This window comes from Fukomys damarensis, unplaced genomic scaffold (genome assembly GCF_012274545.1).
Source record: "Fukomys damarensis isolate Sample0158 unplaced genomic scaffold, DMR_v1.0_HiC HiC_scaffold_20, whole genome shotgun sequence".
Taxonomy (NCBI): domain Eukaryota; kingdom Metazoa; phylum Chordata; class Mammalia; order Rodentia; family Bathyergidae; genus Fukomys; species Fukomys damarensis.
The window spans coordinates 3987047-4011731 of record NW_022900932.1 but is presented as its reverse complement, the minus strand read 5'-3'; the positions used below and the strand labels follow the sequence as shown (position 1 = coordinate 4011731).

Genomic DNA, 24685 nt, shown 5'->3' with positions numbered 1-24685 from the left:
TCAAAGAATTCCTGCAATGTACAAAATTCTGAGAAAATTTCTTTCTCCCCTAACCAAGATCAAAAAAATCAGTGTTAAGCTGCCAAGAAGACCCTTTCCATTGAGGGGTGGAAGAGACACCTTGTAATTAAAAAAAAAAAAAAAAAAAAAAATTAGAGAGATAGCAAAAGGAGTTTCTGACCTCATGAGCTTATATTTTCGCACTTTTTCAGCATTTCTTTGCACTGGGAGTGAAGAGAACAAACAGCTCGTTTTCCAGAGTTTGGGATTTTTTTTTTCGAGACAGGGTCTCACTATATAGTTGAGACTGAACTGGAACTATGTAGCCCAGGCTGGTCTCGAACTCACAGCGATCCTCCTGCCTCAGCCTCCCGAGCGCTGGGATTACAGGCATGCGCCACCAAGCCCGGCCAGAGTTTGGGTATTTCTGGGCACAGTCCTAATCGTTTGTCTCTATGACGCCTCCCCAAAATCAGTTTGTTGAAAAATCACATGACAAAAATGAAAATGCACCCATCCACCGCCCCTGCTTTTTCACATCAAGAGCACCTGGAATATCAAGTGTGTTCCACCACACAAAATAGCGCTGTGGCTGAAGAGATGAAGTCCCTTGCGCCCCTGCATCAGCTGAGGTGGATCCACCCAAGAAGCCTCCCTGGACGGACGTGCCTAGCCTCGGGCCTCCGGGAGAAAACAGGATGGGTGGCTGCGCATGCTCAAACAGCAGGGCGTGCAGGACCCAGGCTCACTCTGCTAGTAGACAGCACAGGGCAAGCACACTGACAGCGGGATCCCGCGCGTGATTACGATACCGGGACTCGGGAGAGCTCTGCACCAAGGGCGTGGAGTAAGCAGAGAAACGGTGACACGCGAGCGAAGGCGAAGGATGCATATCTGCGCACGCGCAGACATGGCCGCCTCCGAGCGCTGCCTGGTGACTTCCGGCTCGCAGTGGCCATTCACAGCCCTGTACGTGCCTGGCTCAGAACTCAGCAGCTGCAGTCTTTGAAATATCTACACTGACTTCTCTCCTTTTAAGGCACAGACATATTTACAGTTTCAAACAGAATCTGTCAAGTTCCGAGACCCACAATGAGCAAGTTCATCATCGGCTTGCGCAGAGAAGCCGGTTGGTCCTTTTTGGCTGAACGCACGGCTGGGACCTCTGCAGACGAAGCAGCGAGAAGGCAGCGCCCTCTCTGTGCGCTGTGGTGTGTGGCCAGACCGAAGGGCAACGAGGCTTTCCTTCACAGGGGATGGAATCTCAGGTGCGGGGACCCAGGACAGGTCAGAGTGGAAAAGTATAACTGGGATTGGGGCATTGAATATTTTTTACTTTGCATTTAACATCCCTTACATGATGGCAGCCCTTGTCTGCCTGAGTCAGGAGGCTGCTGTGAGCATCTGTAACTCCACCTAACCTCACTGTAATCATAATTGCTCTTATTATACTCCTATCCTTCCATAAGGACATGTACGCGCGCGCACACACACACACACACACACACACACACATGCTGCGCGTGCACACACACACACCCCTTCCACCATGAAGGAAATCTTTGCGACAAGAGGCACTTGAATGAGATTTGGAGAGTTCCCGTGAAAAGGCCTTCCCCTCACAGTGAAGTGGGGTCGACAGGACAGAAACTGGTGCTCAGGACTCCATCTCTTCTTGGTCGAGGGGTGGTGGCACAAAGCTGATGACTTCGTCATAGGTCAAGCCTGGAAACCAGAGGAAATGTCAGATGTCAAGAGTTCAGACTCTCCCTGCTGGCTGCACTGACCTCTAAACTCAAGCCACTCCAGTCAAGGCTAGCACCGGGAGGGGCCACCTCGTAGGACTGCCACGTCACTTGTGCATGATGACCACGAGGGACACAGGACCGCATAGGTTCGATCCATGTAAAGCACCCATTTCTTCTCACTGGCCTCGTCACTGAGCGCCTCCTCTTTACAGCTCTCCGGAGAAAAGTGCTCAAGGACAACAGAGCACTCGAGGATGTAGCCACAAGGAGTCCTGGCACTGGGATTTGACTGGAGCGCTGAACTTGTTTTAAGGAGAGAACATGAACTGGAAATGGGAGACGTGGCTCTCTTCCTGGCTGTGTCCCTGACTGGGTCAAAGGCAACAGCTAACAAATCCTCCCTGCCTCGGTCCTATCAACTGGAAAACACCCTGTTCGCTAATCTCAAACAGATACTCCAACGCAAAAACTCCAGAGAACCTCAGAGCTCTAGCAGATGTGAGGGGCTGAGCACAAAATCAGACCAGACATAAGCCAGGTCCAGGTCGTCATCTACCACAGACAGATTCCGTTAGAGGAGCACACTCATCCTGTGGACGTCAACGGCAAGTATTAGTGAGCAGGTTGAAACCCTTTTAGTTTTATTTTTCTAATGGGCTTGGCTAGTGGTTTGTGTAGAAAAGGTTTTCTGTCTTGCTCTTTTTTTTTGGTTTGGATTATTGAGACAGGGTCTCACTATGTACTTCAGGCTGGCCTTGACTCACTGTGTAGCCCAGGCTTGCTTTGACCTCACTGTGTAGACCAGGCTGGCACTGAACTCGGGGCGATCTCCCTGCTTCAGCCTCCCGAGTGCTGGGATTACAGGCGTGCGCTACCAAACCTGGCTAAAATGTTTTTAAAGATGGGCTCTCAAGGTACCTGTTAACACTGCCCTTAGGACTTACTTTTCCATTCATCTATGAGGAGGTCCCTGCTTTCAAAGGACTGATCGTAAGGGTCGGCCACTGGCTCATCATCAGGATCGTGGTATTGAGCAAAGTAGGCATGCGCAAGGGCTTGGGCTGCTGTGATTCTCTTATCCGAGTCCAACACAAGCATCTTCTCCAGCAGGTCGACAGCTGTCAGTAGCACAGGATGGAAGGAAAAATTGAGAAGCTTTAACATATTATAAAAAATTAGGCTTTATTAATCTGCAGACAGTTTTGACCCTTCATGTCCAAATAAAGAATTCTCCAAAGTATCTGCTCTAGGGTATATTATCACTTCCCCCCTTTTGTGTTTGTATATTTTATATTTTTTAAGAATATAGCTAGGCATAGTGCTTGGAATCCCAGCTTGCAAGGCTGAGGCATAAGGGTCACAAATTAGAATCCCACCTGGGCAACTTAATCTCAGAATAAAATATAAAAAGGGCTAGGGATGTAGCTCATTATGAAGTTCAATAACCAGTGCCAAAAACAAAACCACATTTCTGGGCTAGGAGGATCATGCAGTAGTAGAACACCTGCCTCACATATACACGGTCCTGGTTTCAATCCCCAGCACAGGTTAAAAAAAAAAAAAGAATATATTGATTATAGTACTGAAGAAATGAAAAAAAAAAAAGACTGGTTTTTGTTTGAACAAACTTTTGTAGAACGTCAAATTGCCACCACTGTAAAGCTAAGTCAAAACGTAAACTGATAGCTAAAGTAATCCAATAATCAGACTTTTTTTGGTGGTTCCTTTCCACTGTTTACTTACTAACATAAGACAAATAAATATTCATTGAACAGATCTTTAAACAAGGAACAAGCAGAAGATTTCTCCATGGGAATGGGAGGAGACACTGTGTTAGGATAAAATTTTAGTTTTAAAAATTTCACTATGAAAACATACAAATTTACAGAAATAGAAAAGTAAAAAAAAAAGTACAATGAACATCATAAACATCTAGTATTAGGCTCAAAAATTAATATTTTCTATTTTTTATATTTATTTTTCTGAACTGTTTGCGGGTACCAGGGATCAAACTTAGAACCTTGCATTTGCGAGGCAGTCGGCAGCACCACTGAACTAAATCCCCAGCCCTCACAATATTTTTATTATACCTGACAAATAATTGTCCAGTATCATTTAAAATTGTTTGGTTAAAATTTCTATAATTACGGCAAACTTGTCTGTTACAACTCATGTGTTCAATGCCACACATTTGATTTTGTTTCTTTACTCTCAAATCTAGAATAATGTCCTACCTTTTCTTTTTTTTTTTTTTTTTACTCATGGTTTTGATCTCAAAAGACAGTCTAGCCGTCTTTAGAACACTCCTCATTAGGACTGAGGTATAGCCCCACACCTTTCTTTTCTTTTCTTGAGACAGGGTTTCACTAAATTGCTAAATTGTGCAGTCTGGATTTCAATTTGCAATCCTCTTGCCTCAGCTGAGTGCTCAGCGGAGTGCTGAGATTGCAAGCATGAACCACCAAGCCTGATGACTTTTCCCTCTGGTCCTGGGGATTGAACCCAGGGCCTTTGTACTAAACTGTATCCCCAGCCCTTTAAAATATTTTTATTTTGAGACAAGGCCTCATTAAGTCTCCCAGGCTGTGTATGAGATTATGGCTCTTCTGCCTCCCACAGTCCTGGGAATACAGGTGTGCATCACGCCTGGCCACCCGGTTGCTTCTCAGTGCCTCATGTATCCACACCCTTGCTTTCCTCCGTAAGAATCAGCTTGGATACTTCTGGTAAGAATATGGCAAGATGATGCCGTGTTCTCAGTAGTGCATTGAAGCCCTTTGTCTCACAGCTAATGGTGCAAATTTGATCAGTGGGTTAAGATGTTTCTCCTTTTGTCCCAAGCAAGTAATCTGAGGGATATTTTGACACCAGATGAGTATCAGCTCTCTCAGTTATGGCTTTTAGCACCCACTGAGTTTCCTTCCCAAATCAGTGATTTGAGAGCTACAAAACGATGGTTTCCTAGTCCCACCTTTCTGATGGGGATCAGTGCTCAGGAGGATAAATATAGCCACCGCCACAGTACTGCCGCACAGAAACACTTTGGAGACCCTGCCAATCCGTCCTTAATGTGGGTGGTGGGGTGGGTGAGGCAGAGGAAGCTTGCTGAAGAATAATTCCAATTCCAGAGTAATGTGTGGGAGACTCAGGAGTTCTGGGGACACAGACACAAATGGCGGACAAGTGTTGGCTCCAGTCCCTAGGGTTAAACTTCAGCACCCTGGGAGAGCTGTGGCTTACTCTTTTCTTCTGAGAAAAACACCCCTTTCAGCTGCTGATCTTATGACTGAACATCTGTTATGTGATGGGCCTTAAGGTCAGAGGTGAGAAAGGGATTTCTCAAAGATCTTGACAGATAGCAACGTCCAAGGTCCAGTGAAGTTTTGGTTCAGGTTTTGAGAACAATGAAAAAGTCAGTGGCTGGCAGGCAGAACCATTACTAGTTCCGCTGCTGGAGCACTCCTGCTTGGTGAGGGACCAGGACGTCTGTCTGCTCTAGGGCCCAGCTGGGGACTCTGACATTGCTGCTCGGCACTGGGCTGCCAGGAGAATCCCAGGGCTGAGCACCACCGCACCAAGGTGTCTGCTCTGCCCGTCAGCGGTCTCTGCTGCTAAGTGGACCTAGTTCTTGTCAGGGTTAAGGTTAGGGCTCCAGAGCACGGCATGTGCATGTTCAGTGACTGCAGGGACACACATCTCCTGTTCCGAGAAGGGAGTAGCGAGTCTGTGAGTCTCTTCACGGGGCTGGTGAGCACTGCCATGTCCAAAGCCTGGGCCTGCTGAGATCTCCACCAGAGCTTTGTGCAGATCCTCCACGTAGAGGATACGGCGTAGAGCGAGGGCACGCAACCACACAAGGCCCAGAGCAGGGGCACCCTGAATTCAGTTCTGGTAGGAGTCTCTGTACCCCTCATGGGTGTGGCTCCCTCCCAGGACGTGAGTGTGACCCAGCGAAGATCCTCAAGGCTGATTCAAATTCACCCACTGCTGTGCAGAGAGAGAGCACCAGCGTCTCTACTGTGCTAAGACACAGAGACACTGAATCGCCCCTTCGAAATCATTACAGACGAAGCTCTTGAAGAGGAAAAACTACCTCAGCCTTTACCCAGCTTCTGAAGATCGCTGTGGCCGTCAGCTCTACGGAGCTAACACTGAACCAAAAGCCAAGTCCTGGCCCTATCCTTCCGGGCCTGCCCTCGAGCACCCCCCACCCCTCCGTGAGCCCGGGCAATGCGCATGCTCAGGGTCCCCGAAGGCCCCCTGGAGGTGACGGAGCCATTCTCTGAAGTCTGAGGTGGGAAAGCTGCTCTGCAAAGAGAAGGTGGCGTGGCCTCTGAGGGGACTGAGTGTGACTGACAGATCCACGCAGCCAGCGGCAGCGGGGTGGGGGGCAGGGTCCTGTGTGGAGCCCCAATACCGTTTGCTTGGCTGGGTTCTGCCCTCAGCTCAGACCCCATAACGACCTACTTTCCCCACCAAATTCTGGGGTTGTATAATTCTCTTGTCATATGGTTCTCAAAAACCGAAATCCAACAATACAAACACAGATAATAAATGCCATCATCACATTCCAAGATGTAATTAATGGCACCTTATTTTGTCAAAAGGAAAAACTTCTTCCAGTCCCTCATATTTAATACCACAGAATGAGGGTATACGGTCCACTTACCCAGGGGATTGGCACCAATAAATACATTTGCGAAGTTCATCTTCGGCATCTGGGTCAATGACTGAATATAGTTTCTTGCCTATAAAAACAAGAGTGTTCAGAATGACTTTGTGTAACAGTGCTGCCGTCTTCAGTGCTGGTTCTGCCGCGAACAGACTGGCAGCATACCCATCTTACTGCCACGCCGACTTCTGAACTTATGACCATGGTCCTGATTCCTGCCATTTCTCAGCTGTGTTTTACCTAAACGAGACTGCTATCCTGTTAAGTTCATGAGCTCTCTGATCACAGAATCAGAAGTTAGAAAGCACTGGTCGGTCAAGATATCTAATCAGTAGCACTTTATGACAAATCCTCAGCGGTCATTTTTTAAAGAGCTAAAAACTGGCAAAGGAGTTGTACTAAAAAGCAGTCAAGAAGGGATCCCCTTCTACCTGAGCACGGAGATAAGGGAAAGGAACACATAAGATCTGTCAAATCCGGAGAACAGTAATCCCCGAAATAAAGTTAAATACAAAGACTGCTGAAAAATAGCTGAAATACTGTAGCAACGGAGTTGCTGGAAAGGGCCTCTGAGGTATTAGCCCAATTTCTCACAATATTAAGAGCACCTTAAAAAGAAGTGTCCCAATCCCCTCCCATCCTGAAATCAGAATTAGATTAAATGGTTAAGAATTGGGAAAGAAAGCACCCAACCCTACCTAAGTGTTCATATTCACTCTACATTATTTGTGTCTTTGCTTTTAAATCTATACACCCTTTAGTATTGGGTGTTTTATAATGTTTTTCTTTTTTCCCCTCACAGTAAGAAGGGAAGGCATACTAATAAATGCCAGTTAACGACACCCCTTGTCGAGTTATCCCATGGCGGCATACTGTAACCTCGAGCTCAGACCTGGGAAGGTCACACAGCCCCTCGTGCACTAAGTTCAAACAACCAAATATGAGTGGCATCCTGTTCTGTTTACAAGCTCGTTATATTTTCAGTCTCACAGACTGGATGCCATTCTACCCCAAATGTCAGCATCTTGCAATAGCACACAGGCGGTCACTGCCTTAGACCCCAGGCACATGCAAGCCTGCAGGGACATTCAGACCGCGCTGGTTAGACAGGCAATGGGACGAGCGCGTGGCCTTCCCTGTGCAGTCTGCTCCATTCTCACCTCGTGGCTTGGCATCCTGTTAATCAGATAAGCAGGGGGTGTCCCCGTCAGACGCATAATCTGCTGAAGCTGGTTAATATCTTAGATGCCTAGTCAAGGGCATTGTTAAACATACAGTGCAGAAAATAACTCTCAACTCAACTGTTTAAAAAAAGATAAAAAAGCTAACAAAACAACACAAAACAAAAACTCTGCTCTCCACCCACCCCAGGCCAGAGTCCAAGGCCGAATTATTAAGGCATGCTTTGGTGAATGGCAGGAGTTATTAGCCAGTGAGTGGTCATGCATATAAGAGAAATTAATTTTCTTGGGTTTTAGTATCATTGTACTGTTAAATATTTTAGGTTCCCTGAAAGCAGATTGCTTTTGATCCAGGATGCCAGCCAGAGAACTGTTTTCAAGTCCTGATGCCCAAAACCTGTTTGCCTGTTGGGTAAATATAAGAGATTGAGACAATTCTGACTCAGTTTTGGACAAAGTAAAATATCCAGTAGAGCCATTCAGGAAGAGACTAAATTTCTGTGGCAGAGGTTCTCCGATTAAGACACGAGTGGGAATGTGGGTTGATAAGCAACACTAAGTTCAAAGACACCAGCAGTGGTACATTTCAGATACATGCCACACACACACACACACACACACACACACAATGGTAACCACACAAAGAGGAGATGGGGGAGGGAGTTAGAGGCTATCGGCAAAGGCACAGGCTGCCAACGTATCGGAGGCACGCTGCACTGGTTATCTCTGTTAAGTCTAATGAGTACCTAGATCACTTAACAAAATGCTGGGAGAAAGTGCAAAACATTCTGAAATTATCTTGCAAGGGCAGAACCATGAAGTCCTTTTTTTTCGCACCATGAAGTTTTCCTTCTGTACATGCATGTATGCAAGGTGCACTCTGAAGTCTCTTTTAACTGTGCCATCAATATTAACACAATACCCAGTCCCACAAATACTGAGTTGTTATTTATCATGCATGCATTCTGAAAGAAGAAATGATGATTTTTAAAATCTTCAGCATAATTTAATAAACGGCTTTTCTAGTCTCTTTCTTGTTAACAATCCAACGCACACCACTGCCCAGTCAGTTCGTGTCTCTGTGGTTTCCCTGAATCGCCCTCCTGCCCGGCTCATCCTCTGAACATGAGGTGAGTACTCCCTACTCATTAGATTCCTGTTACTGCATGTTTCAGCCTGGCCCGGGGACAGAGATGGGGCCACGAGCTCCACTCTGCCTTTCCTGCTTTCTAAGCCCACAGATAGAGCCCAGGAAATTCAAAAGGTGGTGTCATTTAGGGTTTAGATTTAAAATCCTCCCCAAAGTCTTTCAGGAGGTGGCGCCTACGCGGAAGAGGAGGGTCACTGACGGGGTGACCTGCAAGGGTTTAGTTTCCTCCCCAGCCCCTCTACTCACTCACTCGCTGTCCCCACTTCCTGGCTGCCATGGGTGAGCAGCTTTCTTCTGCCAGGACACTCTGTTCTGGGGCCAACCACCATGCACTGAACTCTCTAAAACCATGAGCCAAAATAAACCTCTCCTCCTTTAAGTTGCAGGTGGCCTCAGGTATTTTGTACCAGTAAAGGGAAAATCAATAATAGAGTTCTTTTTAAAAAGTTCTTCAGAGTTCTTTTAACATTCTCACAACACAGTATAGATTTACTTTACAACAAATTATATATCAAACAGTACTGTGCATGCCGACAAAAATAACAGTGAGGGTTTACAACACAAATCTCTGGGGGCCGTTTACTGCTCTGGCTTCACAGCGTCAGAATCCTGCCATCTCTCTTCCTTCCCGTGAGCAGTTCTTGACCTGTACCAGATGTGATTTTGCCTCCTCTAGTCAAAGAAGTGACTATGTCTCCTTCCTGTGAGGAGGTTAGATTATATTTCTAGAGAAAGCGTGAGTCAGGCTTTTGCTTTCTTCAAAAGATTTTTTGCTGTTTCACTGGTTACTACAGACGCTGGCACAGCAACCTAACCCTGTGTCCTCAGGTGCGCGACCCTGCTCCCCTTTCCTAGGGCACATCCTAACCTGTCCCCAAGCCTTGAGTGCCCTCCCCTACTCAGTGTCCCGTTACATGTCAACTGGCTTTCCTCATGAACGCTGGTGTCCCCACTTTCCAGGAGCAATGGACACAGGGGTTGGCTTTCTGTTTACTGGACTTCTTCAATGATGACTTTTTAAACTTTTTAAAATCTTTGAGCACTTTCACTCACCTGGCTTTGCTATTTTTCCATTCTCTGCACCACAATATCATGGGCTTTCAAGATAAACAGGTACTTGGATAGTGTCGTGAACATCAAATTAATCCTGCATACACTTTTGAATACTAAACACTGCTTTATCCACTCACCACAGCTTTGGAGAAAAACAATTCCTTCGCAGTCCCATACTCAGTGGTGCTATTCGAGCAGGCTCTGCACCTGGTACTGTTTCACGCGGCACAGCGCTGCACGGGAGCTGGCGAAATGAGCGCCACCCCTGCCCCACTTCACATCTCTTTAGGCCGCGCACCCAGTGCTTTCTTTCTTACAAGTAAGTGAGCGGCAGTGATGGATGAGTACTACTTCCCCACAGCGGGTGTTTCAGGTCACCTCCTGACGAACAGCGCACTCCTGCCGAGCAGATGCTGGGGTGTGGGTGAGGACGGAGCTGTGGGTAGTGGTCACTCCCACTCGGGGGACGAATCCACGATCTCAGCCTCGTCAGCACCACTCAAATTAACTGAGCTCCTTCCCAACCCTCCCTCTACCCACATCCTCTTAAAAAGCCAATCTTTCTAAGCAAATGTATTACAATTTTTTAAAAAAGAAGAGGAAAAGAAAAGAGAAAACAAAACAAAAATACCCTGCTCTGCCTAAGTACCATCTCTTGTATCTTCTTTATTCACCCTAACCCAGCTTCTGCGTTTCCCGAAGCAAAAGAAACATTCCTTCAGAGTGACTTGCGGTCAGTGGCTTTCATGAGAGTGCATCTGCACAAGGTTCTTAGGGCGAGTCGTCAGAACACTGGGGATCTACACTCAGCTCTGCCAAGTGACTCAGCGCATGACTAGAGCAAGTCACAGGTTTTCTGCACTCTGGCTTCCTCATCTTATGATTAGGAGAACGAAACAAAAAGAAACAGGGCCAGAACAGCCCTTCACATCCGTCAGAGCGGGAACGGAGAGACCACACTGGGCTCTATGGTCCTCTGAGAGATGCAGGGTGCTGCTGCGCTCTGCGGGTGGGGACTGGGCAGACTCACCTGCTCAGCCCGCCTCAACCACCCAACAGTTGTCCTAGTGGGCCGAGGGCCCTTCTGTCAGAGCTGGGAAACGCATCCAGGAGGCACAGCTGGAGCTTGGCTCCGTGGCTCTTTTTCCCCTTTGTCCAACTACTTGGCAGCAGAGAGAGGGAAAATGAGCTTTCGTGGCTCTTCTCACATCTCTGGCCCATGTGAATGACCAACAGCAGGAAGCTGTAGCCAGAGTAAGCCAGAGTCACATTCTCATGGCCTCTGTCTCAAACTGTGTTGGGGCAGGAAAGCACTAGCTCCAAAGCCTGTTCCAGGGTACGTAAACTGTAATTTCCCAGGAAGGCCAATGACCATACCCTGTGGAGCTGAGGGCTTGGAGGTTGGTAGCCTGGCTGGGAACAAACACCTTCTGCCGAGTGTATGAGCTGTCTATTCTAAAGTAACGATCAGCGAGTGACTGTTGGAAAGGGCCAACAGCATGTAGACAACGCACACCTCACTCTTTTGGTGATGAAGTTAAGACCAATGCAATGTGAAGTTCACGCTCTCAGATCTAACCGTAACCTCCAAGTGTGTGTGAGTGGAACTTTTGAGAAAGATGAAGTCAGGATTTGGGAACAGACCCAGATTACATTTTTACTGGGATTCTACTGCCCAGGAAAGGCTCCCGTGATCATCGAAGTACACACCCAGATAAAGAGAGAACAAGGCATGCACACACACACACACACGCTTACCTCATGGAAGTCAGCACACAGACTGCACACGTGCGTACACACACACCAGCGTCAAAGGACTGATGGGAGGGAAGTGGCAGAGGCTCCCAACAGGGCAGAGAATTACAATCAAAGCATCAACTCACAGACTCTGAGGAGATTTTCTTCAAAAGCTCAGCCCCTGGGGTTCCAACGAGTCTTAAAATGAGCTTCAACTGATCAATATCTAATGGTGGACTATAAGGAAAATGTTGGGACAAATAAAAATGAAAAACAAACAATAACAAACAAAAGGAAACAAAAAACAAAATATTCCAAGAACGAAAATTAAAATCCCAAACCAACCCAGCAGGGTCCTTCACGTAGGCCAGGGCTTCTGCAGGATGGTCACTTGGACGGGACACGCTCCCCCTGCACACGGATCCGAGGGCCGCCAACAGTCCGCCCTGGGGCGTTCTGTGCCCGTCGACGCCACACACCAGGGAAGTGAAGCAAAGCTGGCTAGGCCTCAGCTGACAGGTGGCAATGGAAACACAGAGGCTCACTACACTTACTGACCACCCTCCAAAGCACCAGCAGCCAGTCAAGAAGGGAGCACTGGAAAGCACAGGGCCACAGAGGAGAAAAAAGCGGCAAGGCAGAGGCGTTAGGGGCAGAGCCTCTTCGTGCACATTTTCCTAAGGCCTGACCACCCGAGGTTGGAGTTTGACAGTGGATGGAGCCTGCTAGGAGCTCAGAGCCTGCCCTCCCGGTAGGAGCCTCCCTCACGGAAGGCCCAGAACTGTGAGCAGCAGTCTGTCGGCAGAGGGCGCCCTGCACCGCGCCTTCTCCAGGAGACCATAAGAGCTGCTGGATGCGGGTTTTCCCCTCATACACAAAATGCATACAGAATGCTGGAATAACTTCACTCGTCCTAAAGGCTCTCCATACTATGCCATGATCCCCAAATTCTTCCGGTGGCCTACACTTCTGTGTATACTCACCACGTATGTGCACGTGCTAATCAGAAGGAAACATCTCGGCAGGGACAAGGGGAAAAATGAGAACCAAGACCTGTCATGTAAAGGTACAAGATCCCCAAAGTGAATGTAACTGTACTGTATGCCTAAAATGTACCAATTAAAAAAAAAAAAAGAAGGAGGAAACATCTCCATTTGTTTTCAATGTTTTTGGACTTGCCTTAAAAAAAAAGAAGTTGAGCTGGGGATGTAGTTCTGTAGCACCACACCTGTCTGGAAAGCACAAGGTCCTGAGTTCAATTCCCGCTCCCCCCCAAAAAAATGTTAAAAGAAGAGGGATCTATGCTGATATGGTGGGGAGGAAGGAGAGGCTGACACGATTAGGTCTCAGCTCTAACTTCCTCCTGAAGCTGTACCCGAGAACGCCCCACCTGGTCCGGCTCAGCACAGGCCAGATTGTCACAGTGCTGAGCACCACCTAGAATTACTTCGCCTGCTCGCTGTCTGATGGCCTGTTCACCATCCATGCCCAGGGCGTAGTGTAACATCTGGCAGATAAGGGCCGTGTAGAATATCTGAGAACACAGGACTGGGTGGAAAAACATACTCAGATGACATAACTGAAAAACAATGGCTTCTGCAAGCCATAGTTGCCTAAGCTACCGGAATTACTTATGCAATAGGATGACTGGCATCTTGCCTTGTTTTGTTTTCAGAAACAAAATCTACTTAAATGGAAGAAAATTCTAGACAGGAGTCAGTGAACCCCAGCCCGCTGCCTGCTTTCTCCATAACGCTGCGCTGGAGCACAGCCAGGCCGGCTCTTTCACAGTTGGTCCCAGCCGCTTTCACAGCACCACAGCAGAGTCCAACAGAAAGCACGTGGTTCTGAAAGCCTAATAATCACTGTCTGGCTCTTTATGTTTTGTTTTTTTGTTTTTGGTACCGGATTTGAATTTGGGTCTTTGCACTTACAAGGCAGGCCACCAAACTGCTGAGCTAAATCCCCGGGTATCTGGCCCTTTATGAAAAACCGCGCTAAGTCCATCCCAGACCTGAACAACGGCATCCTGCAGAGAGTAAAGACACAGCAGAAACACAGCCACGCGTGTACGTTATCTCTACAGTAAGGACAGTAGGAAACACAATTGTCTTCTGCAAAAATCAGTGTGTTCTGAAGGTTTAAACTGTATTCCTGGTTTCGTAGGTATTGACATTGACAAGAAACACTTTTGCAAGCATATGTCAGTGGGGACAGAGCGGACTGGGGGTGAGATGGATCCTGTCCTACTCTAACGCGCTCAGATCCATTATCAGTAAGAGAGCTCCTCTGTTCCTTTAGAATTACTCTCACTCTTCAGGAATGACAAGATGGAATGTATCTGTCCCTCCTATGAGAAACACCACACTACACCCACCCTGCAAAGGCGGTCTGGGGTACACGCAACAAAACGACCCCGCAAATAAAGCTGCTGAAATTGCTATTCTTGTTTAAGATACTTTGCTCTGACTACCCAAAGAGAAGATCCCAGCTCCAGGTTTCACCCTAGCCCCTCGGCTGCCTGAGTCCCCCCGCCTACCTGGAGGGCCACAGCAGCTCCCCAAACCTGGGGAGCCAGGCCTCAGTCTTCTCTCCAGCTCCTGCTACGAAGCAAACCTCAGCGTGGACACCTGAACCTCAACGCCTCCGCCTGGCACCTGGCCCTCCAGATTTGACATCCAGCTCCTCTCCTGACCGTGCCTCTGCCTACCACTCCTGAACCCACACACCAAACACCCCAAGCACCCTGCACTCCCAGGCTTACTGGTGCGCGCTGTTAACAAGGAACACCGTCCACTCTCCCTTGGGGCCAGGCCTTTTCTCTTCCTAGTAACCCTCAAGATCCATGCAAAACAAGAATCTGCTGTGGAGGTTTCCTGACTATCTCGAGCTTGGATTAATTATTTACTTTAAAAAATAATTTATGGCTCTATTTCAGCGTTTTTTATGGCTCCAATATTGCTGAAAGCTACAGGTAAGCATTTGTCCCAGCAACTCCTGTAAATCACCTCCCACTCTGTCTCACCATCTTGAGGTTGAGCACAGGCACCGCCTTCTCCCCAGCACCTCCAGGGAGCAGCCTGGGAAAAGACTCGCTGCGTGCGATATACTTCTCAATTCCCCTCTGCGCCTCCACCTTGCCCTCAAAGCCCAGAGCCACCGTATTCTACAGAAAGTTTTATATACGAAAAGGATTTCCGGGCTTCACGAAGTTCTCAGACAGCCTGTTCCAAAACGTTTACACCGAAGAGAGCACACACCTACAGCGCCAGGAGTGTACCGGCTGTGGACAGCCAGCCAATACTTACACGCTGAGGACACAGACAATGTGAAAGAAAAAATCCACTGAGTGGCTAAAAGCACTTGCATGACGAAGACAAAGCAAGCAGACCTCAGGAGACATCACCAGAGCTCTCTGAAAGCCCGCAAATCCTCTGAAGCAGCTTCAAGCAGCTGCAAAGCAGAGCACAGTAAACTCACTAGTGCGGCTGGCACACAACGACTTCCGCAGCAAGCTACCCTTTGTAAGTGGGCTCGATCCCCTCATCCCTAGGTAGACGGTATTTCTGTTGGTGTAAAATGCATTTTAGTGCTGGGGACTTAGCTCAGTGGCACAGCACCTGCCTTGCAAACGCAAGGTCCTGAATTTGATCTCTGGTACACACACACACAAAAAGCATATTAGAATGCTTGTGATGATCACAATATCTAGTATTATTAACATTTGGGGTTTTTTGAGACACAGTTTCACTGTGAAGTTTTTTTTTTTTTTTTTTGGGTGTTTTTTGGCGGGTACCGGGGATTGAACTCGGGTCCTTGCGCTTGCAAGGCAGGCCACCAAACCACTGAGCTAAAATCCCCAGCCCCCTACACTGTGTAGTTCAAGCTGGCCTTGAACTCACTATGCAGCCCAGCCTGGCCGCAGATTGCAGTGATCCTCCTGCCTCAGCCTCTCAAGTGCTGGGATTACAGGTGTGTGCCACCATGCACAGCTACCGGGGATTGAACTCGGGTCCTTGCGCTTGCAAGGCAGGCCACCAAACCACTGAGCTAAAATCCCCAGCCCCCTACACTGTGTAGTTCAAGCTGGCCTTGAACTCACTATGCAGCCCAGCCTGGCCGCAGATTGCAGTGATCCTCCTGCCTCAGCCTCTCAAGTGCTGGGATTACAGGTGTGTGCCACCATGCACAGCTAAATTTTAAAATCTTAAATTTCCTTTTTGTGGTACCGGGGATTGAACTCAGGACCTTGAGCTTGCGAGGCAGGTGAGGTGCCATTGAGCTAATTCCCGGCCCTCTAAAATCTTAAATTTCCAAGGCCCTTCTAAAATAAATGTAGAAAAGCATGACTTAGGCCTAGGATTACATTTTTAGATCAACCTCTTTGTAACAGAAGCAAAAAATAGTGAGAATGAACAGGTAAGGGAAAAAATGAAAAGTAATGCAGCAATTACAGGAATGTAACAGAGTGCTATTCCAGTCCCTGTGAAGTGCTCCAGGCAACTCTGGAAACCTCCGCCAGGCCAGCAAGGTGAGATGCAGCAGGGCAGCTGCCTGCTTGTGAGCAGCCTTTCCACTGGTGTTTCGGCGAGCAGGAAGCTCTCCTAGTGACAGGAGGAGTGGGGTGAAACCCAGCCTCGTTCCTGCTTCTGTGGGTTGTCAAAATAGTCATCTTCACTGTCGTACACAAAAGGTCTCTTAAGGTAACCTGAGTTTGTGGCCAAGCCTGAGAATTTCAGGGAAAATATATTCTCAAGTCAGAGAAGCAAGCAGGTGAATAATCTGTTAAGTATCTTTTCTTTCTCAATATTTAGTAAGATGCATGCCTCTTAGCATCTACAGGAAAACGGCTTTTATTTTGGAAACGAGGAAGAATATTTGAAACCAATGACCAACAGCCAAGGGCAGAGGTGACAAGAGGGCTCCCACTGTGTCGCACGCCCCAGGCAGAGGGGACACAGGCCTTCATTACATCAGGCCTGGTGATGTGCCTGGAACACTTCAGCAACACGTGCAGGGAAGATCAAAAGAAGAAATGAGAAACAGCAGAATTAAGCAGCCCATTCGCAAGCCAAGGCTGTGATCTCTGATAGAAAACACTGCCTGTGACACATTAACAGGGCTGCCAAACTCATTTTCTCTCTCCTGTCTGCTGTCATGTCAAGAGTCAGGAACTACATTTTCTGACTCACTCATTTCAAAATCAATGGCACTTGAAGTAAGCTAGCGCCACCCTGGGAGGAGCCGGCCTGCATCCTCCCTCCCTCCTAACATCCGGTCTGTCTGCTGGGCCACTGGATGGACAGGGTCTGCTCGCCTCGCCTTGAGGGAAAGCTCTGCCAAGTCACGGGAGTGATAGTGCTGACAGTCACCTAACAGGTAACCGATGTGGGGCTGGATTATGAACCTAAAAGCGGCTCCAAATGATAAATTTTGTTATGTATATTTTACCACCTTATGACATAAGTGAGAGTGGTAAATTTTGTTATATATATATTTTTAATCACAAAACATTTTCAATTCAGTTTCTGAGTCACACTAGCCATATTTCGACAGCCACAAAGGCCAGCCTGGACAACAGACAGAACACACTGGCAGTACCATGAAGTTCCATCGGATGGGTTTTGTCCAGGAGCTACAACATGCAGTGTTGGCAGGGAGGAAAACAGGCAGAGAACTAAAAAGCATTCCATGAAAAGCATTCTCTGGAGGCTGCCTCGACAGGGAGCTGCGTTTAAAAACCATAGCTAGAGCAGCTGCACGCCTTTGGAACCAAGGCAGAGGGTGTGGGGCCAGCACCAGGCTCCAGCAGCTTTGAGCAGGGCAGTTTCGGAAGTCAGAACAGTAAAGATTTAAATGCTAGAAAGAAATGTCTTGATCCTGCTAGCACCTTCGGAAAAATGATGAAAGGCTGCCAAGCTAACTGCTCAGGATCAGCCAAGATTAAAACTAATTTGACTGAATTAAACCCTAGTCGTTCTCAAGCCTGCTGCACAAGACAGTCACCACAAGACTTCACACCCGAGGCCCATGGCTGGCGCACACCACCTACAGTGCAGTCCTCGGGGTGTTACTCAGGCATCTGGGGACTCTGAAGCCCCCAGAGAGTGAGTCTGATGCACAGCAAGGGTTAAAAACATGATGCTAGAACCAAATGCAGTGCTCTGTAGGCAAGGAAAAGTCCTGGGAAACAGCTTTATCCATACAGAGGGCGACTGACACGAGCAAGGGTACTCAGTCCCTGAATCTCTTTCTTATGGGCTGAAGCGTTCTACAAGAGCCAGGCCATTGGGAGGAGACAGGAAGAAAGGCTCAGGAACCACAGTGCTCTGAAAACTTTCTACCGCTACCCTGCCAAGGGCTTCTAGTCTGTACTACCTGTCTCACAATTTTTCTTTACATTAATCATCAATGATTCAAGGAGAAACAATAAAGTGGGAGGAGAAGGAAAGACGTTTCCAAGACCAGTAATGAAGAAGATGGCTAGCATTTATGGAAAGATTTCAGACTAAGTGTTTTGCAGATATTATCTTGCTGCATTCTCACAACAACCTAGTGAGTTATGTATGGTTATTCTCATTTTACAGTTAAGGAAATTGAGAGACACAGAGTTTAGAAAACTCGCTCAAAGCCATCAGCTGGATGTAAAAGAACTAAGACCTAATGTAGGAAGTCTGATTCCAGGACACGGGCTCCTAACCAGCGGGCTACACGGTCTGCGCCGCTGTGTGTCGAGGCCAGCAAGCGTATGGGCGGCTGGCCAAGCGGGAGCCGGAGGTACGGACACCACCAGGAGGAAGGGAAGGTGGGACAGCCTCTGCTCAGAGGACAACCCAGGGGAACCACAATTCTTCCCTAATTCTCTCAACTTAAGTGGCAATATATACAGCAAGCTTTGAGAAACAGATAAAATGAACGAAAAAAGGGCAGGGAAAATACTAGGTATTAAGGTAACCACATCCAGGGTGGGAGAAGTGCGGTGAGCTCAGCAGAGAGAAGCTGAACTCTGTTATTACATCTGTAACGTTCTGAGAGAAGTCAGCCTCACCTGAGGCACAGGTTGCTTCGTTCCTGAGGAGAGGCACTGTCTCCAGCAGAAGGCGTGACGCACAGAACACGTGACAGACGACAGAACATCACAGTCACAGAAGCTCACCCCCTGTACGCAGGAACACTGGCGCGGCTTAGAACCCAGTGGGCTTGTCTAGCATCAGAACTCCCGATGACAGGACAGAGGAGCTGCAGCATTGCTAAAAGCACAACCACAACCATCTGAAGGCCAGGCAACCGAGTTTTACAAAAATCCCTCAACCAATTCTAGACATACGTTTAACATTATTTCCCTAAACTTTTTCCCCAAGTGGAACTGATGAGAGTTCCAATAAATCACATTTTGATGACATTAGTACTCAACCAAGAAAGCTGCACACAGCGGAGAGGAGAGGGGCTGGAAAGCTGTAGGCTGGGCTGGTAGTAACGCGAGGTTCAGTTGAGTCTGGGACAAAGCTGTGTTAGAAAACAAAAGCACAAGACAGGATGGCCTTCTCGCTTCTTGCTTTTACTATCCGTTGTAAAACAATAAGCATAACAATGGTCGCGGGTAGGTCATTACAGGGACCAACAGAGCCCTTCGGGGGAACTAAAGCAAACATACCAGCAAGACACCCTTGATTTACAGGCTGGTGTCTGCGCACAGCGGGATCTAGATCCTCTCCCGTGTATGCAGTCTCAGAACCGCGGGGCAGGTTAATGGGATTCGGGGCACGTTCCCGACACCTGGCAGGTAAAAATGACTTTCAGCCTTTGAAAACCGTTCCATCTGACAGAAATAAACGGAAGCCTTTTCTTGGCCAGGTAAACTACTCAGCTTGAGCGCAGACCTCATGAGTATCTGGACCATAAAAGCAAGAAACGGAGAGCCTCCCCTACAGGTAAGTAGAGGGAAAACACATCCATGGACACCGGAGTACAGAGAAGAAACAAGGATCCGAAACTTCTTAAAGGATACGGTCTGTACCAGGAAACAATGTTCTTCCGGTCAACAGCTCAGCCATTATGCATCCCACTGACCAGATGTCCACTGGCAAAGTTAAAGAGGAATAAAGCACATAGGGCGAACACAAGAAAAAAATACATAAATCAAGTAAAAGTACATGCATCAACACTATTATTATACTTTGTCACAAATGACACCATAACCAGGGGTAAAATATTCCAATTAATACGTAAGACATCTCATGTTCAACATCATACCCATTTTATAGATATAAGAAAGTTTATTAAGACCTGTGACTTAAAGGTCTTAATAAAGGGCTTTATACGTAAGTCAAATCAAAACATACTTAATGTAAAAGAAGTAAACTACTCATAAGGGGGGAAATTTTTTTATTACTAGCATATTTTATCCTCTCAAGTAATTTTTTTTTTTTTTTGAGGCAGGGTCTCATTATGTAGCCCAGATTGGTCTGGATCCTCCTGCCTCAGCCTCCTGAGTGCTAGGATTATAGGCGTGCACCACCACATACAGCCTTCTCAAATAATATTGAGGGTTTAAGATTATGAACCCACTGTCTTCAGAAAGAAGTACTCACAGAATTACACTGAAAATATAAATAAATAAAACCCCAATTGCTAAATCACAAAGTTTGGAAGCTGTGCATAGAAGCGCGCTTCCCCATCTAAGCAAGTGAAATATTTTCTACTCGCGGGCATTAAAGGGATCACCAAGGGAAGAGAGATGTTTCCTCCCACACCCACCATCTATTTCTCTACCAAATTCATTGGAACTAGTATTGATAAGGCAGAAAGAACCAACGCGAGTGGCACCTGTCTGGTTGTAATGCATCCAGTTCAGCATGATCTCAGGAGCCCTGTACCACCTGGTGGCCACGTAGCCTGTCATTTCGTCATCAGTATGCCGAGCCAGTCCAAAATCCAGAATCTGAGGGGGAGAAGAGAGATCAGGCACCGGGACAGGCAAGGTACGAAGACCTCTAGAGCAGGCGGGGAATAATCTGTTGTCTCAGGAAAACAACACAACACTTTCAGAAATGGTTAACACCTAGCAATCATACTTTCAAAAAACAAAACTAATGGAAAATACAAATGTAACTCCTAAGTATTGACTTAAAACAATAAAAACATACATACAAAAGCGTGCACATGAATAGCCTCAGTAGCTTTACAAAGCCCCAAACCAGGACCAAAGCAAATGCCCATGTAACAGGTGGATAAGCAACTTCTGATCTCGTGAAGTGGAACACAACTTGGTGACACGAGTCTCGGACGGGAGAAACTGCTGACACACGTAACACACAGCAAAAAGCAAGACATTAAGTAAAAGCCAGAGGCACAAAAATACATACTACAGGATCCCACGCATTGGAAACGCTAGCAAAGATGAATCTATAGGGTCAGAAAGCACAGCAGCACTGACTGGAGGCAGGATTAAGTGTGGAAGGGTTATAGGAAGGGGCCAGGGAGCCTTCTGCAATGAAGGGAAGATTCTTTATTACAATGGTGGTAGTTACATGGGTTTGGAAGTTTACCCAAAGGTACACTTAAAATGGTGTATTATATTGCAATTGTTCTTTAAAAGTTGACTTAAAAAAAATGAAACGCAACAAAAAACTTCCAAAGTTACTTGCGCTCTCTCTCTCTCTCTTTTTTTTTGGTACCGGGGATCGAACTCAGGACCTTGCGCTTGTGAGGAAGGCAGTGGAAACACTGAGCTAAATCCCCAGCCCGACTTGCTCTTTTATACTCAATTACCCAATCTCGTATTTGAATTATTCTGAGTGAGTAGTTTTCTGCAATATTCTTCTTAGCAATCTGTTTCATCTAATAATTAAAGAGGACTGCTTACTTGGTAGTCAGACGATAATTACCCTTTGTTCTAATTACTATATTACATTTCTGATTTACTTTATATTGAAAACAAGACACCTAGCACCACTTCAGATGTCACTGCAGTTTAAGTGTCAAAGTCTGATATCCTGAGGACAAATACGTACTCAGATAAAAAGTCACAGCCTACAAATTCATTCCCGATGAACACTTGCCTGGTCAGCCAAACAAACAACCTCAGGACGGAACGAAATGATCACCGCTGGGGCACCCCCTTACCTTCAGCTCACAGTCTTCATTCACGGCTAGATTACTGGGCTTGAGGTCCTGGGAACCAAGCAGACACAGGACGGGGTCAGCTGTGTGATGCGCGACAAGGACCCCCTCCCAGGATGGCAGCAATGAGGACCCAGACGCAACGGTCAAGCCCTCATCCAGCTCTGCACTGCCCACCCTCACCTAACATCAGTATCTGGGACAGATCCGCCTTAAAAGGGCACCCATTATAAATTTCTTTAATCGGTCTTAACCCGGAGTAAAGCTGCAACCCACCAATCAATATCTCAAGTGTTCAAAGGAAGTTTCTGTGAAGATGGCAGCCAAACGCCATTCCTCTGCCCACCTCCCCTCCCCACGCGCGGTACATACCCTGTGGATGATGTCGGCTGAGTGTATGTACTGTGAGAGAGAGAAAAGTCCGTTAGATGAAGTCACACTCTAGGGCAGGTTTCGGCACATTCTCATGGATCAGGAGGAACCTCTGGTTCGCAGTGAGCTGTGAACTCGGTGCGGTCCAGGGCCCTGCACGTTTACCGTCCACAGTGGCCAGCTCCACTCACAGCAGCTCTCCGCCTGGCTGGTACCCCGCAGCCCACTGAGGACTCAAAGGCGCTAAATATCGAAGACGTCTGATTTTAAAACATTGTTTACCTGCTCCTCCCACTGTTACATTGGCTTCCTTGAGGTGTGTTAAAAAGCCTCAACATTACAATGATCAGATAGGCATGGGATTACACCAAGAGTTATTAATCTGCAGATATAACAGTGAAGTCTTGATCTCTCAGATATTTATAATTAATATCTGTGAGTGCCTAGAAGTGCTTTAAAATAATCCGTGGGTAGGAAACACAAAAGAAACAAGGTTGCTAGCTGTGGTCACAGAGTGAACTGGCAGGCTATCGCATTATGATCACTGCTCATGATTTTGTGTTGAACCTTCGGTAGGAAAAACTGTTTGCTTATTTGGTTTTATTTTGTTTGTTTGTTTTTGGTACTGGGGATCAAACCCAGGACCTCGCTCTTGCGAGGCAGGCAGCGGTGTCACTGAGCTACATCCCTGGCCCCCGAGCCCTCAGTGGAAGGGAGGGGAGGGAGGGAAGGATTCACCTCCCAAAAGTACTGCTGACACTGCCTGTACCTTTAGACCTCGGAGAATCTGGTAGATGAGGAACTGAACGTGGTCATCCGTGAGCTTCTGACATTTCACGATGTTGTTCAGATCTGCCCCCATGAGATGTGTCACCAGGTACCTGGCAAGAAGAGAGTTACACAGTCATGCAGAAGCCCAGGAAAGCGCTGACCTTCTTAAGACTTTCAAAGGCTTTCAAGGAAAGCCCGCCCAGAGAGTACCTCAACAACAGGTAAAAACGCAAAAACTACCTATTGGGAGAGTCGGGAGGGCGGAGCCTCCATTTCAGCATCACTGTTCCACCCTTTCCACCGGTCCTCTCATCTAACATTTATACTCAATCCTACTTGTACCTTTTCCTGGGTTCTCTAAAGAAAAAAAGGAAAAGTACGGAAAAAGCAAAGATGGAGACTGGAAGAGGCACGCACTGGTGTCGGTTTTAACAACAAAAAAAAGTTGTTTGCAGGAGAAATACACAGTGTAGCTAAATGATGGCCAAAATAAAGTACCTTATATTTTTAAATCCACTATTACTATATTTTCATCTTATTACAAACCTTCCGCATGATAGAATCCAAAGTAGGAGAATCTTTAGATTTTTTCCCAAACTGTGATTTCTCTCAGGAGTGGCTGGCAGTAGGATATGGCTCCACGACAACGTCCCCGCATCTCCCTTAAAGGAGGGAGGAGCACATCTGACCGTGGGCAGGACCAGGCAGCCCAGGACTGCACCATGGGTGTGGCAATGGTTATTATTAATCCTCCCTATGCGGTAAGGCGGGCGCAATTACATTCAAGTCCAACAGGTTCGGCACTGAAATTCTAGACCCAGTGCCATAACCCAGTCATTACTGAATTACACAGCATGGAAACAGAACTAGGCTAGGACTGAGGTGGATTTTTTAAAGTTCAGGGAGGGACTTGCTTTCCTCGAGGAGGAACTGAATTTCTTAGCAAAATTTCACCGTAGGCCGCTGTTCTCAATTTCACAAAGATCAACAGGATTAGCCTAGTTGTAACCTTAGACCACAGGGTAGATTTTAGCATTTCTTATCTTTGAAACTTCAGTGTTGTTTATATTGCTTTGGGGAAAGGGTGAACTCTACAGCTAATCTAAAGAGTAAATTAGACTGCAGTGTTTTCATGAAGACAGCTTGGATCGAAGAGATGTTCTAAGCACAACACAGCACAGCACAACCAAAGGCAGCCAGCACCAACTCTGCGAAGGACTGTCTCGGGCTCGCTTCCCAGCACCTCTACACAGAGAAGAGGCCACAAGGACCTAACACGGGTAAATGACCCACTCAAGGGCAGAAGAAACACCGATGTCACGAGCAGGGAGCAGGACCTCAATCACAGCACAGCTTGCCTCCCAAGTCTTCCACAGGATTCACATGAAGAGAATGACCTTTTTAAAAAGTTTTATAGGACCGGGGATTTAGCTCAGTGGTTCTGCTGCCTGCCTCACAAGCACAAGGACCCGAGTTCGATCCCCAGTACCCCCCCCAAAAGTTTTATAAACAGGCCAGGATTTAGCTCAGTGGTTCCGCCACCTGCCTCGCAGGCCCAAGGACCTGAGTTCGATCCCCAGTACCAATCAATAAATAAATAGTTTACAAACCACGCATGGTAGAGCACACCTGTAATCCCAGCACTCTGGGAGGATGGGGCAAGAAGATCTAGAGTTGAAGTCTACCCTGGGCAACTTAGCAACTTGACAAAACACTGTCTCAAAAAAATTTTTTTTTGGTACCGGGGATCAAACTCGGGCCCTTGTGCTTATGGGCTTATGAGGCAGGTGGCGGAACTAAATCCTCAAAATTTAAAAAATGAAAAAAGGACTGGGATACGGGTCAGGGCAAAGGGCCCAGGTTTAACCCCACATGGGGG

General features: G+C 47.1%; 1 protein-coding gene across 2 annotated transcripts in view; it reads right to left on the bottom strand.

Annotated features, from left to right (window-relative positions):
* Positions 1-1342: 1342 nt before the first annotated feature.
* Mapk14 (mitogen-activated protein kinase 14) overlaps positions 1343-24685 on the bottom strand; it is a 38506-nt gene continuing 15163 nt past the window's right edge. The window contains exons 3-11 of one of the 2 annotated variants that reach the window (XM_010605356.2): positions 22805-22916; positions 22036-22065; positions 21667-21714; positions 20368-20482; positions 19550-19621; positions 11688-11767; positions 6418-6496; positions 2693-2866; positions 1343-1725 (exon numbers count right to left, since the gene is read on the bottom strand). In XM_010605356.2, coding sequence (XP_010603658.1) covers positions 1658-1725; positions 2693-2866; positions 6418-6496; positions 11688-11767; positions 19550-19621; positions 20368-20482; positions 21667-21714; positions 22036-22065; positions 22805-22916 — 778 coding nt within the window. In that variant the 3' untranslated portion in view covers positions 1343-1657. Of the gene's footprint in view, positions 1726-2692; positions 2867-6417; positions 6497-7580; positions 7661-11687; positions 11768-19549; positions 19622-20367; positions 20483-21666; positions 21715-22035; positions 22066-22804; positions 22917-24685 lie in introns of both variants that reach the window. The other variant, XM_010605357.2, reaches the window with a different exon arrangement.